This window comes from Aegilops tauschii, chromosome 1 (genome assembly GCF_002575655.3).
Source record: "Aegilops tauschii subsp. strangulata cultivar AL8/78 chromosome 1, Aet v6.0, whole genome shotgun sequence".
In the NCBI taxonomy this organism is placed as follows: domain Eukaryota; kingdom Viridiplantae; phylum Streptophyta; class Magnoliopsida; order Poales; family Poaceae; genus Aegilops; species Aegilops tauschii.
The window spans coordinates 102,164,348-102,181,349 of record NC_053035.3 but is presented as its reverse complement, the minus strand read 5'-3'; the positions used below and the strand labels follow the sequence as shown (position 1 = coordinate 102,181,349).

At 45.7% G+C, this 17,002-nt stretch overlaps 1 protein-coding gene across 1 annotated transcript; it reads right to left on the bottom strand.

The window, feature by feature from the left end:
• Positions 1-15,870: 15,870 nt before the first annotated feature.
• Positions 15,871-16,545, bottom strand: LOC141027736 (uncharacterized). The gene has a single exon (XM_073505034.1). It carries the CDS (start codon positions 16,543-16,545, stop codon positions 15,871-15,873), a length of 675 nt encoding a protein of 224 aa, XP_073361135.1.
• Positions 16,546-17,002: the final 457 nt, after the last annotated feature.

The following is a 17,002-nucleotide window of genomic DNA, read 5'->3' as shown; positions in this document are numbered from 1 at the left end:
GGCATGACACTATGATCTTCATCATCTTGATCTTTATCAACGTGTCGTCACATGGTTGTCTCACCAACTATTGCTTTTGCAACTATTGCTATCGCATAGCGATAAAGTAAAGAAATTATATGGCGCTTGCATCTTATGCAATAAAGAGACAACCATAAGGCTCCTCCCAGTTGCCGATAACTTCAACAAAACATGATCATCTCATACAAAAATTTATATCTCATCACGTCTTGACCATATCATATCACATCACAACATGCCCTGCCAAAACAAGTTAGACGTCCTCTACTTTGTTGTTGCAAGTTTTACGTGGCTGCTACGGGCTTCTAGCAAGAACCGTTCTTACCTACGCATCAAAACCACCATGATTTTTTGTCAACTGTGCTGTTTTAACCCTCAACAAGGACCGGGCATAGTCAAACTCGATTCAACTAAAGTTGGAGAAACAGACACCCGCCAGCCACCTATGTGCAAAGCACGTCGGTAGAACCAGTCTCATGAACGTGGTCATGTAATGTCGGTCCGGGCCGCTTCATCCAACAATACCTCCGAATCAAAGTAAGACGTTGCTGGTAAGCAGTATGACTATTATCACCCACAACTCTTTGTGTTCTACTCGTGCATATAACATCTACGCATAGACCTGGCTCAGATGCCACTGTTGGGGAACGTAGTATTTCAAAAATTTCCTACGATCACGCAAGATCTATCCAGGAGAAGCATAGCAACGAGCGGGGAGAGTGTGTCCACGTACCCTCGTAGACCGAATGTGGAAGCGTTTAGTAACACGGTTGATGTAGTCGAACGTCTTCGCGATCCAACCGATCCAAGTACCGAATGTACGGCACCTCCGCGTTCAGCACACGTTCAGCTCGATGACGTCCCTCGATCTCTTGATCCAGTTGAGGACGAGGGAGAGTTTTGTCAGCACGACGACCTGGCGATAGTGATGATGAAGTTACTGGCGCAGGGCTTCGCCTAAGCACTACGACGATATGACCGAGGTGTGTAACTGTGGAGGGGAGCACCGCACAAGGCTAAGACAATTGTCTGTTGTGTCTTTGGTGTGCCCCCTGCCCCCGTATATAAAGGAGGGGAGGAGGAGGCCGGCCAACAAGGGGCGCGCCAGGGAGAGGGGAGTCCTACTAGGACTCCAGTCCTAGAGGACTCCAGTCCTAGTAGGATTCGGCCCCACCCTTTTTTCCTTCTACCGGAGGGGGAAAAGGGGAAGGAGAGGGGGTAGGAGAAGGAAAGCGGGTGTGAAAGGATCGAGAAGAGGTGTCTAGAGGGGGCTGAATAGACTCTTAACAAGAAAAAGTTGCAGTTTTTATTTTCTTCAAGTTGAGGTAGAGTTTTAGCACAAGTTTAAACATTCACAATACATATCAAGCAAGCATGACAAGAGTATATGAGCAGCGGAAAGTAAAGCATGCACTTTGCAAGAATGTAAAGGGATGGGATTGGAGTGTGCAAACGCAATTGAAGAAACGGAGATTTTTGGCGTGGTTCCGATAGGTGGTGCTATCGTACATCCACGTTGATGGAGACTTCAACCCACGAAGGGTAATGGTTGCGTGAGTCCACGGAGGGCTCCACCCACGAAGGGTCCACGAAGAAGCAACCTTGTCTATCCCACCATGGCCATCGCCCACGAAGGACTTGCCTCACTAGGGTAGATCTTCACGAAGTAGGCGATCTCCTTGCCCGTACAAACTCCTTGGTTCAACTCCACAATCTTGACGGAGGCTCCCAAGTGACACCTAACCAATCTAGGAGACACCACTCTCCAAAAGGTAATAGATGGTGTGTTGATGATGAACACCTTGCTCTTGTGCTTCAAATGATAGTCTCCCCAACACTCAAATCTCTCTCACAGATTTGGATTTGGTGGAAAGATGATTTGAGTGGAAAGCAAGTTGGAGAAGGCTAGAGATCAAGATTCATATGGTTGGAATGGAATATCTTCACCTCAACACATGAGTAGGTGGTTCTCTCTTAGAAAATGTATGATGGAAGTGTAGGCATGTTTTGATGGCTCTCCTCGCGAATGAAGAGTGGGTGGAGGGGTATATATAGCCTCCACACAAAATCTAACCATTACACACAAATCACCAAACTCGGTGGGACCGAATCAGAAAACTCGGTCAGACCTATTCAGTTCATAATGTGACATTAGGCATTTCGGTGGGACCGATATTATCAACTCGGTGGGACCGATGTGCTAGGGTTAGGGTAAAACCTCATCTCGGTTTGACCGATTACACAAACTCACTGGGACCGATTTTGGTAAAGAGCTATTGCAAATAAACTCGGTGAGACCGATTGCAAATCTCGGTGAGACCGATTGCAAATCTCAGTGGGACCGAAATAAATGCAATAGGCACCAGAGAGTTTGCAAGCCCATCTCGGTGAGACCGGGATCCCATCGGTGAGACCGAATTGATTAGGGTTTGTGGAAGTGGCTATGTCAAATGAACTCGGTGGCGCCGGATAGAAAGTTTCGGTGGGGCCGAGTTTGACTTTTGGTTTGGGACATATGTGGATATTATAAAGTGGTTGAGGGTTTTGGAGCATGTCACTAAGAACTTTGAGCAATTAAGCCATTAAGCAACACATCACCCCCTTTTAATAGTACTGGCTTTCCTATGGACTCAATGTGATCTTGGATCACTAAAAGTAAAATGTAGAGTCTTGAGCTTTTGATCCTGAGCCAATCCTTTGTCCTTAGCATCTTGAAGGGGTTCCACATCCTCTTGTCCACGCCACTCCATCTGTTGAACTTGTCTGAAATACACTAGATGAAAACATGAGTCCAACAAGAGATATGTTGTCATCAATTACTACAAAACCACCCAGGGAGCACTTGTGCTTTCAATCTCCCCCTTTTTGGTAATTGATGACAACATACATCAAAGCTTTAGGTAAAGATAAAGAGAATAGCAAGTAAAGCTTTGGAAGGACATCTAACATGCATAGGCTCCCCCTACATGTATGCAATCATGTAAATAAGGAATATAAGAGCATGTGAAAGCATAGACATGACAGAGCAAGCAATGAGTTACATGTATCTTGGCTATATGCATCAGAGCAAATAATATGAGTATATGAAGTGTAACCTCATGTTCATGATTCCTTCTTGCAAACAATATGCACACTAGCAAGAAATCTTCATGCACATGAGTGTGATGCATATACTTACCTTGTGGTCTTGAGCTGGCTTAGGAAGGGATGAACCTGAGTAAACAAGGTTAGATAACACAGATACATCTTCTAGACAGAGCAACAAAAGAGCCACAAGAGTACCAAGATTGGGATAACATGTAGAGAGTGAGTACTGGGTACTCTATTGAATACAAACATGTTCCCAAAGGTAAAATATATGCAATGAATCCAAAGACTTCCTTCCCTAGCAGTCTTTCTCCCCCTGAATCTTATATTGGATAATGGAAGAAAGTAGGGAAACAGAATCAGAGCAGAACAAAAACAGATCAGATCACAGAGACATAATATAGACATGCCTTTCCCCTCTTAAAGACATGTGACTTCTCTCCGCTTGAACACCAAGCATCTGGGGCATGTGATTCCTCTCTCCCCCTGTTTTAAGCATTCTCTCATTAAGCTTTGATGTGAACTCTCTCTCCCCCTTTGACATCAATTTCCAAGAAGGGATCTTCTGGAGTGTGAGTCAAAATAGGTTTGGTCCTTGAGTCACAGAGCAAAGCAGCATATAAAATGTGATGCTGGTAGAGGACAAGAATCATTGAGTGGAGCTGGAACAAAAGTGCAGGAACAAGTGGCAAATTGTCTTTTCTGCAGTGAAATTGGTGACACCAAATTGTGTCCTTCGGTTGCACCGAACAGGTTCGGTTGGATCAAAAGTGACAAACCGGTGGGACCGAGTTCAACACAGAAAAGGAGCAATAGTCACCTCAGCTCACTAGGCAAATAAGATCTCACAAAGATTTGCAAGGAATTAACTGAAGGATTTGCAATGAATTGGATGCAAGAAATGCAGAACAAAACAGAGAAAAGAAAAATCTAGATGAAGTTTTTTTTTTGAAAAGAAGGGGAACAAAATGCAAGGAACAAATGCACGAACTTATAGAAACACTAGAGAACTTCATCTAGAATTGGGCGGTGACAAAGTCACCTGTGTTAGAGTATATTGACTAAGGAGTCAAGTGAGAACACTTGATCATAAGTCATACTCATCGTTTAGGCTCAAAATGGGGTTACCATTTTTCGTTTAAGCATTTGATTTATTCTCATCTTGTTGAGTTGCTTTGACCCATGTCTTGGGGTAAAGCTTCTCTAAGATGGAATAACATACCTTGGGTGGTGGTGTTGATCTTGATCATGTAGTTGAACTTGTGTGAGTTTCTCAAGGTTGATGTAGCTCGTCAAGAATTGGGAGCACCACTTGGATTTGAATTCATCTACCTACATGGGTTAGTCTTGCAAGGAAGAGCACTTGTGCATCCAAAATGACAATCATGAAATTTGATACCAAATGAAATTTGATATAGAGAATTTGTCAAAGAATGTATTGAAGGGTTTCATGCTTCCTTGTCTTCAACCACCACGGTGTAGGGACTTGGTGATGTAGAGACTGAGGGAGTCCTGGATTAGGGGGTCCTCGGACAGCCGGACTATATACTTTGGCCGGACTGTTGGACTATGAAGATACAAGATTGAAGACTTCGTCTCGGGTCCGGATGGGACTCACCTTGGCATGGAAGGCAAGCTTGGCAGTACGGATATGTAGATCTCCTCCCTTGTAACCGACTCTGTGTAACCCTAGCCCCCTGCGGTGTCTATATAAACCGAAGGGTTTAGTTTGTAGGACAACAACAATCATACCATAGGCTAGCTTCTAGGGTTTAGCCTCCACGATCTCGTGGTAGATCAACTCTTGTAATACTCATATCATCAAGATCAATCAAGCAGGAAGTAGGGTATTACCTCCATCGAGAGGGCCCGAACCTGGGTAAACATCATGTCCCCCACCTCCTGTTACCATCCGCCTTAGACGCACAGTTCGGGACCCCCTACCCGAGATCCGCCGGTTTTGACACCGACATTGGTGCTTTCATTGAGATTCCCACTGTGCCATCACCGTAAGGTTAGATGGCTCCTTCGATCATCGGCAACGATGCGATCCAGGGTGAGGTTTTCCTCCCCGGACAGATCTTCGTATTCGGAGGCTTCGTACTGCGGGCCAACTCGCTTGGCCATCTGGAGCAGATCGAGAGCTACGCCCCTGGCCATCAGGTCAGGTTTGGAAACTTGAACTATACTGCCGACATCCGCGGAGACTTGATCTTCGACGGATTCGAGCCCATGTCAGGTGCGCCGCACAATCACGGCGAGCATGATTTAGCTCTGCCGTCGGACAGTGTTCGGGAGATTACACCTGCAACTACTCCGGCCCTTAATCCGGAACAAATTGCGCCATCCGACGATGGGTGGATGGACCCCGCCACGAAGGCCGCACACTCAGTGGTGATAGAGCCGAATGCTGACTTCACCTCCTACGAGACCCGTGTTGCCGAACCGTTGGATTCGTCCCCGGCCATGGGCTCCGAGCCGCCTACATCCGTGCCTATCGAATCCGATTGGGCACCGATCATGGAGTTTACCTCCGCGGATATCTTTTAGCACTCGCCCTCTAGTGACGTGCTAAACTCGTTGAGGTCTCTCTCCCTGACAGGAGACCCTTGGCCGAACTATGTCCGGCCAGAATGGAATGCAGACGATGAAGAAATTCGCTCCCCACCCACCACCCACTTAATAGCCACTGTCGACGATTTAACTGACATGCTCAATTTCGACTCCGAAGACATCGACGGTATGGACAACGATGCAGGAGAGGAACAGGAACCACCGCCCACAGGGCGCTGGACAGCCACTATATCACACGATATATATATGGTGGATACACCCATAGAAAACAATGACGAGGAACGGAAGGATGCAGTGAAGGATAGCCCCCTCGAGAAGCAACCAAAGCGACGGCATAGGCGCCGCTCCAAATCCCGCCTCGGCAGGAACAGCGATAACAGCGCAAGAAAAAATAACAACCCGGTCGACTCCAGAGGAAATGACGACCACATTGACCCAGCGACAGAACAGGATGAACCAGCGGACGGCGAACATAGTACGGAGCCGCTGTCCGATCACGGCTACGCCGAGGATAAAGCTCATCAACCTCTCTCCGGAGAGGAAAACAGTCCGGACGACAATGCACACATCATCTCGGAAAGGCACTTGGAACAAGAGAACCTGCGTAGAAGGCTTATTGCCACCGCGAGGAGTCTGAAGAAGCAGAAGCAAAGGCTTAAGGCCGCGCAGAATACGCTCAACAGTAGATGGAAAAAAGTGCTTGACACTGAAGAAAAGTATGGCGGCGGTCGCCACACAAAGAGCTATCCAAAGCGCAAGCTGTTGCCTGAATTTGATGATGAGGCCTTAGAGCCCACACAGCTGATACGTCTCCAACGTATCTATAATTTTTGATTGCTCCATGCTATATTATCTTCTGTTTTGGACATTATTGGGCTTTATTATTCACTTTTATATTATTTTTGGGACTAACCTATTAACCGGAGGCCCAGCCCAGAATTGTTGTTTTTTGCCTATTTCAGAGTTTCGCAGAAAAATAATATCAAACGGACTCCAAACAGAATGAAACCTTTGGGAACGTGATTTTCGGAACGAACATGATCCAGGAGACTTGGACCCTACGTAAGAGAAGCTTCCAGGAGGCCACGAGGTAGGGGGCGAGCCTACCCGCCCCAGGCGCGCACTCCACCCTCGTGGGCCCCCTGTTGCTCCACCGACGTACTCCTTCCTCCTATATATACCTACGTACCCCCAAACGATCAGATACGGAGCCAAAAACCTAATTCCACCGCCACAACCTTCTGTACCCACGAGATCCCATCTTGGGGCCTGTTCCGGAGCTCCGCCGGAGGGGGCATCCATCACGGAGGGCTTCTACATCAACACCATAGCCTCTCCGATGAAGTGTGAGTAGTTTACCTCAGACCTTCGGGTCCATATTTATTAGCTAGATGGCTTCTTCTCTCTTTTTGGATCTCAATACAATGTTCTCCCCCTCTCTCGTGGAGATCTATTCGATGTAATCTTCTTTTGCGGTGTGTTTGTTGAGATCGATGAATTGTGGGTTTATGATCAAGTTTATCTATGAACAATATTTGAATCTTCTAAATTCTTTTATGTATGATTGGTTATCTTTGCAAGTCTCTTCGAATTATCAGTTTGGTTTGGCCTACTAGATTGATCTTTCTTGCAATGGAAGAAGTGCTTAGCTTTGGGTTCAATCTTGCGGTGTCCTTTCCCAGTGACAGTAGGGGCAGCAAGGCACGTATAGTATTGTTGCCATCGAGGATAACAAGATGGGGTTTTTATCATATTGCATGAATTTATCCCTCTACATCATGTCATCTTGCTTAAGGCGTTACTCTGTTCTTATGAACTTAATACTCTAGATGCATGCTGGATAGTGGTCGATGTGTGGAGTAATAATAGTAGATGCAGGCAGGAGTCGGTCTACTTGTCTCGGACGTGATGCCTATATACATGATCATACCTAGATATTCTCATAACTATGCTCAATTCTATCAATTGCTCAACAGTAATTTGTTCACCCACCGTAAAATACTTATGCTCATGAGAGAAGCCACTAGTGAAACCTATGGGCCCCGAGTCTATCTTCATCATTTAATCTTCCAACACTTAGTTATTTCCGTTGCATTTTACTTTGCTTTTATTTTACTTTGCATCTCTATAAAAAAAATACCAAAAATATTATCTTATCATATCTATCAGATCTCACTCTCGTAAGTGACCGTGTAGGGATTGACAACCCCTTATTGCGTTGGTTGTGAGGATTTATTTGTTTTGTGTAGGTGCGAGGGACTCGTGCGTAGCCTCCTACTGGATTGATACCTTGGTTCTCAAAAACAGAGGGAAATGCTTACGCTACTTTGCTGCATCACCCTTTCCTCTTCAAGGGAAAACCAACGCTGTGCTCAAGAGGTAGCAAGAAGGATTTCTGGCGCCGTTGCTGGGGAGGTCTACGCAAAAGTAAACATACCAAGTACCCATCACAAACCCTTATCTCCCGCATTACATTATTTGCCATTTGCCTCTCGTTTTTCTCTCCCCCACTTCACCCTTGTCGTTTGATTCGCCCTCTCTTTTTTGCTTGCTTCTTGTTTGCTCGTGTGTTGGATTGCTTGCTTGTCACAATGGCTCTACCTAGATTTGGTGATCTTCACCTAAAAGGTTAGAAGAGATCGAAAGCAACGTTAGGAGTTTTATGGTTTTGCAATTTGAGCATAATAATTTCTTCAGAAACGAGCTTAAGGAACAAAAAAGCTTTATGAGTTATATGAATAAAGAGCTCGGTGATATGTCTAAAGAATTTGATTGTCTGAGATCCCAAATTGCTCATCTTGAGAAGTTGATAGCTGAAATATCGGATAAGCAGGCTACCTTAGTTAATAAGATGGCCGCTAAACTGGATTTCTATGAAAATAAAGATGAAGATCTAAAAGTTATTGATGTGTCCCCTATTAAAACTTTCTTTTGCAATATGAATCTTGATAATGATGGGACTGAATATGATCCACCTTTACCTAGAAGGCGTTCCAAAAATTTGGAGTTTTTAGATCTTGATGCTAAAATTGATAAAAGTGGGATTGAAGATATCAAAACCTTAGATGTTAATAAACCCAATATTTTGGATTTCAAGGAATTTAATTATGATAATTGCTCTTTGATAGATTGTATTTCCTTGTTGCAATCCGTGCTAAATTATCCTCATGCTTATAGTCAAAATAAAGCTTTTACCAAACATATCGTTGATGCTTTGATGCAATCTTATGAGGAAAAACTTGAGTTGGAAGTTTCTATCCTGTAGCGACCCGACTCGTTAAGAGTCGAAGTCTCTGTGCTTACCGTGCTAGTCCCTGGATCGACTTGCTAGCACACACAGTACTCGATGAAATAACAGAAATAACACACATCTCTTTATTACATCGATAGTCCAGGAGCCATACATTTATTACAAAATAGGGCATAGAGCCAATAAACAAATACTGTGGAAGCAAAGTAGTAAATGAGTCCAACTCCACGAGCAAGGTTGAGTGTAGAACATCGACCTATCGCACCTTAATCCTCGTCGGATATATCTGCAACGTGATAAGTTGTAGCCATATAGGTCAGTACATTGAATGTACTGGCAAGTCACATCATAAGTGTAAAGAACCTACATGTACATGCAATTTGGCTGGTGGAAAGCTCTAAGTTTAGTTTTTTGCATAAAGCTAGTTTTTCCCTATTAGGAAAGATGTTATTCTACTACTACACATTTGCATAGGATGAGTTGGCAAACCCAACTCCATCCGTTCCCAAGTTTCATTTAAAACCCAACTGTTTAATTAAAGGTGAGGAGATCTCCCGGCATTTTCACTACTAGATGCTCAAGTTGTCCGTAACCGGGGACACGGCTAATCGATTAGGTTGACACTCTGCAGAGGTTGCGCACTTTTCCCCACAACACTCGACCACCTCCATGATCGGAAGATCGAGACATAGTCTTTCGAAAATGTTCCCCCTTAACCCACGGATAGGCCGGTACACCTACATCATTCTACATCTGCTAGCCCATCCCGGAAGGGGTCACACTAACTACTCAACTAAGCCAGAGCCTATATTGGCTTGTGGCTGCACACATAAGCTTCTAGACATGAGAATACGATTGATCTCTTTGAGCCTGAGCGGACGGTCCACTAGTGGTGCACCACCATGGATTCCCCATGCGTGCCCCACTGTACTTCGCCACCATTCCAACAAGTTTCCGCCCAGGTAGTTCATTAATTATATTAGGTCCTATTTACTACATTGTCACTCATACTTTACAATGATTACTCCCCAATCCACGTCTACTTAGCGAAGCAACATAATGTAAAACGATGGCGACAATGTTATAAGGTTCAGACCTACCTCAATGAACTACTGCGTGAAAAGCATAGTCATGCGGCATCAATTCCTACCATGCAGTCCTACCGCAAAGAACTAAGTGCAAACAAAACATAGTTAGTGAAACATGATCAAGATGCAACTTGCCTTGGTACTGCTGGTTGAATTCTAAAGACTGATAATATTCTGCTTCGCACTCCGGGCAATCTAGCACACAGAAGATAAACAAACATAAGCAAACATTTCAGAGAACCAAGAAGAACATGCAAAGCAAAAAGTCTCGGAATAACCAAATGAACAAACAACACACTTAACTAGCACAAAAATATTCTAAGTGCAAAACCACATGGGCCTATGGTTCAAGAAGTGATGTGAACTATAGTGCATACTATGCATACTAGTAAAAATATTAATGGATAGATTCTAGTGTGTGAAAATTATTGTGACAAAGGTCCAGGTGATAGGGTTTGGCTACGGTGACAAAGTGCAAAAAGAATCAACTTAATCGGAGCTTCGGTTTGGGAGATATGGTCATTTGAACTTCGAATTCGAATCTGAATAAATTAAAATTTGAATCAGACAAAAGTTTACAAAAGGATACCACTGGATAGATCTAAACATGACGAACAATTTGCCGCTGGTTTCATCGAGTTTGGATCTACGGTTAAAAAGTTCTGGCTACTCGAAGTTCAGGGACTAATCTGCTAATTATAGGGACTAAACAGAGAAGAAAACTATCACAACCAAGTCCCTGGCCACGTGGCGGCTCCTGGCTGGCCGAGCAGCGTCTGCTGCGAAGGCTATACAGCGAACGGCCGCTAAATAGAAAAAAACCACGGCGACGGCTAACTAAAGATAAACCGACGCTCGGTTTAAATAAAATCGCATGGTCTAAGGGAACCGCTGTTAACCGCGTATCTCTTCGCAAAATAAAAAAAATGAACCTAATCTAATCTGGGCCGTCGGTGATCGATCTAACGGGCGGGAGTGGGGCGGCGGCTTACAGCGGCTGGCGACGTCGGTGACGAGCAGAGGACGGCGGCGCGGCGTCGGGCGGTAGAGGGGCAGCGGCTACGGCAGTCCTCGGCGTCGGGGAAGAAGACGGGGAGGTGCGGCGCGGCGTGGGCGTCCGGATGGTGGCGTCAGGGCTCCTCAGGGGCGTCGGGGATCGGCGAGACGAAGGCGGCGGCGCTCCGTGGGCTCCGGCGAGGTCGGGTGTCGTCTCCGGCGGGACCTAGGCGAGGAAAAGGTGTCAAAAAGACGAGCAAGTTCACGGTGGCACGATTGACGAAGGAACAGGGGCTCGGGGTGGTTTACTGGCAGCGGAATGCTCCGGCGAGGTCCGTTCGGCCGGTGAGATCCAAGCGGCGACTGCGGGCGGTAGGAGAGGCATGGGAAGAAGTGGGACGGCGAGGATGGAAGAGGGGGTTCGGGGGCATTTATAGGCGCGGTCAGGAGCTCTACGAAGCTGCGGATAAGCCTCATCCGCGAGGGAGCCGAGCGGCGGTTGCGGGAGCTTGGTGAGGATGTTTATCCCGTGGGCTGCGGGAGGTTGGGGACGGCCTGACGGGCGGGGCCCGCCTGGCAGTGGCAGCGAGAGGAGGCGAGCGAGGGCGGGCGCGGAGCGGTTGACCGGTGCGGGAGGCGTTGGGCGCTGGGGTGCTGGGGCGCTGGCCTTGGGCCAAATGGCCAGCTGGGCCGGTTGAGGCGCTCCTAGGCCGAACCCAGTTTCGGTCCAGGCTGCGGTGAGTGCGTGCGTGTGTTTTTTTTAAACCAAAGACTAAAGTGGCCCTAAACAATTCAAATGAAATAATAAAAACACCACAATAATTTCTAAAATAACTATACAATATTTAGAACCTAATGAACATTAACTTAAGCACATAACATTTTGAAAATATTTTGCTAATGCAATTAATGCATTTTTGCCAATAAAATAAATACCAATAAACTCCAAAACTTCAAATAATATTCAAAATAAAATTTCCCACTCTTTTATAAATTTGAGGAAGTCATCTTATCCCCTCTCATTTGTTTTTCTTGAGTGGAAAAATATTATTTGAATATTTCAAAAACTCCAAAATGCAAAGAAATATGATATGCATTGAATGATTCTATTAACATCCAAATTTAATAAAAATTGGGATGCTACAAACCTACCCCCCTTAAGATGAATCTCGTCCTCGAGATTCGGGTTGGCCAGCAAAAATGTGTGGATGGTCCTGTCTAAGATCCTCCTCTCGTTCCCAAGTGGCTTCCTCCTCGGTGTGGTGACTCCACTGAACCTTGCAGAACTTGATGATCTTGGTACGAGTGATTCTCTCTGCAGTCTCAAGAATCTTAATAGGATTCTCCTCATAAGTCAGATCATTTTCCAACTGAATTGCCTCCCGTGGCACTGTATCTCTCAAAGGAATGTCCGCCATCTCTGCATGACACTTCTTCAGCTGGGAAACATGAAACACATCATGAACTCCCGACAAAGCCTCTGGTAATTCCAGCTGGTATGCAACCTCTCCTCTACGTTCAGAACTCTGTATGGTCCCACAAACCGTGGTGCTAACTTTCCTTTGACTCCAAATCTCTTAATACCTCGAAGTGGAGACACTCGAAGATATGCTCTATCTCCCACTTCATAGATCACTTCCTTGCGTTTAGCATCGGCATAACTTTTCTGCCTTGACTGAGCTATCTTAAGTCTGTCACGAATCAACTTAACCTTCTCCTCAGAATCCCTAATCAAATCAGGTCCAAATAATTTGCGATCTCCAACTCCATCCCACATCAAAGGTGTCCTGCATTTCCTGCCATACAATGCCTCGAAAGGGGCCATCTGCAAACTGGCTTGGTAGCTGTTGTTGTACGAGAACTCTGCGTAGGGTAAGTTATCATCCCAACTAGACCCATAGTCTAGCGCACAAGCTCTCAGCATGTCCTCCAGAATTTGATTGACTCTCTCTGTCTGCCCATCAGTCTGTGGATGGAAGGCTGTACTGAACTCTAGCCTGGTACCCAAAGTTTCATGCAACTGATTCCAAAACTTTGAGGTAAACTGTGTTCCTCTATCTGATACGATGCTCCTCGGAACTCCATGCAGACATACGATCCTGGTCATATATATCTTTGCCAGCTTAGCACTTATGTATAGGTGGTCTTCACTGGAATGAAGTGAGCAACCTTGGTCAAACGATCCACTATCACCCAAATGGAATCATAACCTGAACGGGTCCTGGGTAACCCCGTGATAAAGTCCATACCAAGTTTATCCCATTTCCAATCAGGTATCGGCAACGGCTGAAGTAAACCTGCTGGTTTCTGATGCTCCGCCTTTACTCTCTGACATACATCACATATTGCCACATACTCGGCAATCTCTCTCTTCATACCGGCCCACCAAAAACTTTACTTCAAGTCCAAGTACATCTTGGTGTTGCCTGGGTGTATCAAATATGGTGAGTCATGAGCCTCCTGAAGAATCAACTTCCTGATCTCCGGGTCATTGGGTACGCAAATCCGTTGCTCAAACCATATGATTCCATTTTCATCCTCACGGAATCCTTCTGCTTTCCCTTTGCTCATCATCCCCTTTATCTCAGCAATACCTTGGTCCAACTTCTGGGCCTCTCTGATTCTTCCCAACAAGGTGGACTGTACCTCGAGTGCGGCAACATAACCTCTTGGAACCATTTCCAACTGGAGATCTCTAAGTTCATCACATAACTCCTGAGGTAAACCTCCTGCTGTAAGGGTATTAACATAACTCTTACGGCTCAAAGCATCCGCCACAACATTGGCTTTTCCTAGATGATAATGAAGACTCATGTCATAATCCTTTATAAGTTCCAACCATCTCCTTTGCCTGAGATTCAACTCCTTCTGCGTGAAAATGTACTTCAAACTCTTGTGATCCGTGTAAATATCACAACGATTCCCAATAAGATAGTGTCTCCATGTCTTGAGCGCATGCACTACGGCTGCCAACTCCAAATCATGTGTGGCATAGTTCAACTCATGAGGTCGAAGTTGTCGTGAAGCATAAGCTACAACCTTTCCCTCTTGCATAAGAACACCTCCAAGTCCCAGACGTGAAGCATCACAATACACCTGAAAGTCCTTGTGCACGTCAGGCAGGATTAGCACTGGGGCTGTGACCAAACGCTTCTTCAACTCTTGAAAGCTGGCTTCACACTCTTCAGTCCAAACGAACTTGGTGTCCTTCTTCAACAACGCTGTCATGGGCCTTGCAATCTTGGAGAAATTTTCAATAAATCTCCGGTAATATCCAGCAAGTCCAAGGAAACTACGAATCTCGCCAACTGTGGTGGGTGCATTCCATTCTGTGACTGACTCTACCTTGGTAGGGTCCACTGCAATCCCTTCACCTGACACTACATGTCCAAAGAATCCGACTTCCTTGAGCCAAAACTCACACTTGCTGAACTTGGCATAAAGTTGATGTTCTCTGAGCTTCTCCAAAACTAAGCGTAGTTGTTCAGCGTGTTCCTCCTCATTCTTGGAGAAAACCAATATGTCACCAATGAATACCACAACGAACTTATCCAAGAACTCCATGAACACCTTGTTCATCATGCTCATAAAATAAGCAGGGGCATTAGTCAAACCAAAGGACATGACTGTATACTCATAAAGCCCATACCTTGTGGTAAAAGCGGTCTTGGGTATATCCTTCTCACGGATCTTCAATTGGTGATAACCCAATCGAAGATCGATCTTGGAGAAAACACTAGCTCCTTCTAGCTGGTCAAACAAGTCATTGATCATCGGTAGGGGATACTTGTTCTTGATGGTCACCTCGTTCAAAGAGCGGTAATCCACACACATCCTCAAGGTTCCATCCTTCTTCTCCGCTAAGAGTACTGGGGCTCCCCAAGGTGATGAACTCGGGCGAATATACCCTTTCTCTAGCAACTCCTTAATCTGTTTCTTGACTTCCTCCAAATCATTAGCGGGCATCCGATACGGCCTCTTGGAGATAGGTCCTGTACCTGGCAGCAACTCAATCTCCCGATCTGGCGGCATACCCGGTAACTCCTCCGGAAATACATCGGGATAATCCTTCACCACTGGTACTTCTTCCTGGACAACTCCCGTAAGAGAGTTCACCTGAGTACTCTTAGGCTTAAGCCTAGATACATACTTGATCCTCTTCTTCTCTGGGGTGGTGAGAAAAATCGATCTACTAGCACAATCAATGTTCCCCTCATACTTGGACATCCAATCCATCCCTAGGATTACATCCAACCCTTGCGACTCTAGCATGATCATGTCTGTGGAAAAAACATGTCCCCCTATGTTCAAAGGCAACTGGAAACATCCCTGACTAGCCATAGACTCGGCTCCTGGGGAACTCACTAGAATGGGTGACTTAAGAGCTATGGTAGGAAACTTATGTTTATCCACGAATCCCCTTGATATGAATGAATGCGATGCACCAGTGTCAAAAAGAATGAGTGCTGGAAATGAATTAACCAAGAACTTACCAATCACTGTGTCAGGCTGCTCATAGACCTCCTCCACATTGACATGATTCACATGCCCATTAGTGAAAGGATTAGGCTTCTTGCCTCCAGAATTCCCATTTCCATTCCCATTCTGCTGCTCGGGACACTCATTGGAGTAGTGCCCTGTCTTCTTGCATTTGAAGCAAGTGATGTGACTCAGATCTTTCTTCATTGGTGTAGAAGAGTTGAAATGCTGCTGGTTGCCATTCCCTCCATTGCCATTGCCATTGCCATTTCCATGCTTGTGACCATGGTGGTTGTGTCCATTTCCTCCATGCTGAATGTGTCCTCCATGGTTATGATGATTCCCTCCAAACTTGCTAGTGCCTGATCCAAAACTTCATGAGTACGGGCTGTAGCGGGGTTTCTGTTGAACTCCAGAGTTATACTTCCCGTGACCGTACTTCCTCTTACGATTCTCCATCTGTTGGTGCTTGCCTTCGAGAATGGTAGCCTTATCAACCAGCTCCTGATAGTTTGCAAAGGTCGCCACAGTCAACTGAACTCCCAACTCATCGTTCAGTCCCTCCAGAAACTTCTCTTGCTTTGCTGCATCAGTGGCCACGTCCTCTGGGGCATAACGGGCCAACTTACTGAACTCATCAACATACTGGGATACCGTGCATCCTCCCTGGCGCAAGCTGCGGAACTCCTTCTTCAGAATCATGGCTCCAGCTGAGACATGAGCAGTGCGGAACGCCTGCTGGAACTGAGTCCAAGTCACACTCTCCAAGGGGTATGTGGTGGTGTAGTTCTCCCACCAAGCAGCGGCCGGGCCATCCAGCTGATGGGCGGCAAACTTCACCTTCTCAGCATCATTGCATCCTGTCGTGGCCAGCTCCCTTCCTATCTTGCGGAGCCAATCATCTGCGACAATCGGCTCCGTGCTGCTGGAGAACACGGGTGGGTTCAGCCTCAGAAAACGGGTAAGACTGTCAACTAGGGGTGGCGGCGGTGGGTTGTTGTTGTTGTTGTTGTTGTTGTTCTGGTTCTGGTTCTGAATGAGCATCTGCATAAGAGCATTCTGCTGCTGGATCAATTGCGTGAGCTCCGGCGGAAAGTTGAATCCGGGGTCACGTCTTGGAGGCATCTGATGGGTTTAGAGTGGATGAGGAGTTAGAATAGAATGAGGCCTAGTGAGTAAAATCACACTACCCATATGCACATGATAGCAATAAAACTTCAAATCACTCCAATTCAATTTCAAACAAAGAGGTTCACACAAATAATCAATCCTAAGGTAAGCCATGTCACAAGATTTGACAAGGTCTTACAAATGAAGTAAAACTAATCGGATAACGAAATCGAATTTCTAACTCTCATGATGGTATAAAATCTAACTCTCATCGGATGAAGACCAGTCAACCTTGTTGACATCAGGTGTCCTTGCATCACTGTCTGTGTCATCATCTCCAAGCTCATCATCCTGGTCCTTGTCCTGGCTGACGAAATCTCCATAAGAGTGATCCTCC

What these genes read in the sequence shown, in the direction of transcription:
- LOC141027736 (XM_073505034.1), bottom strand. Translation starts at nt 16,545, where the DNA reads ATGCAGATGCTCATTCAGAACCAGAACCAGAACAACAACAACAACAAC.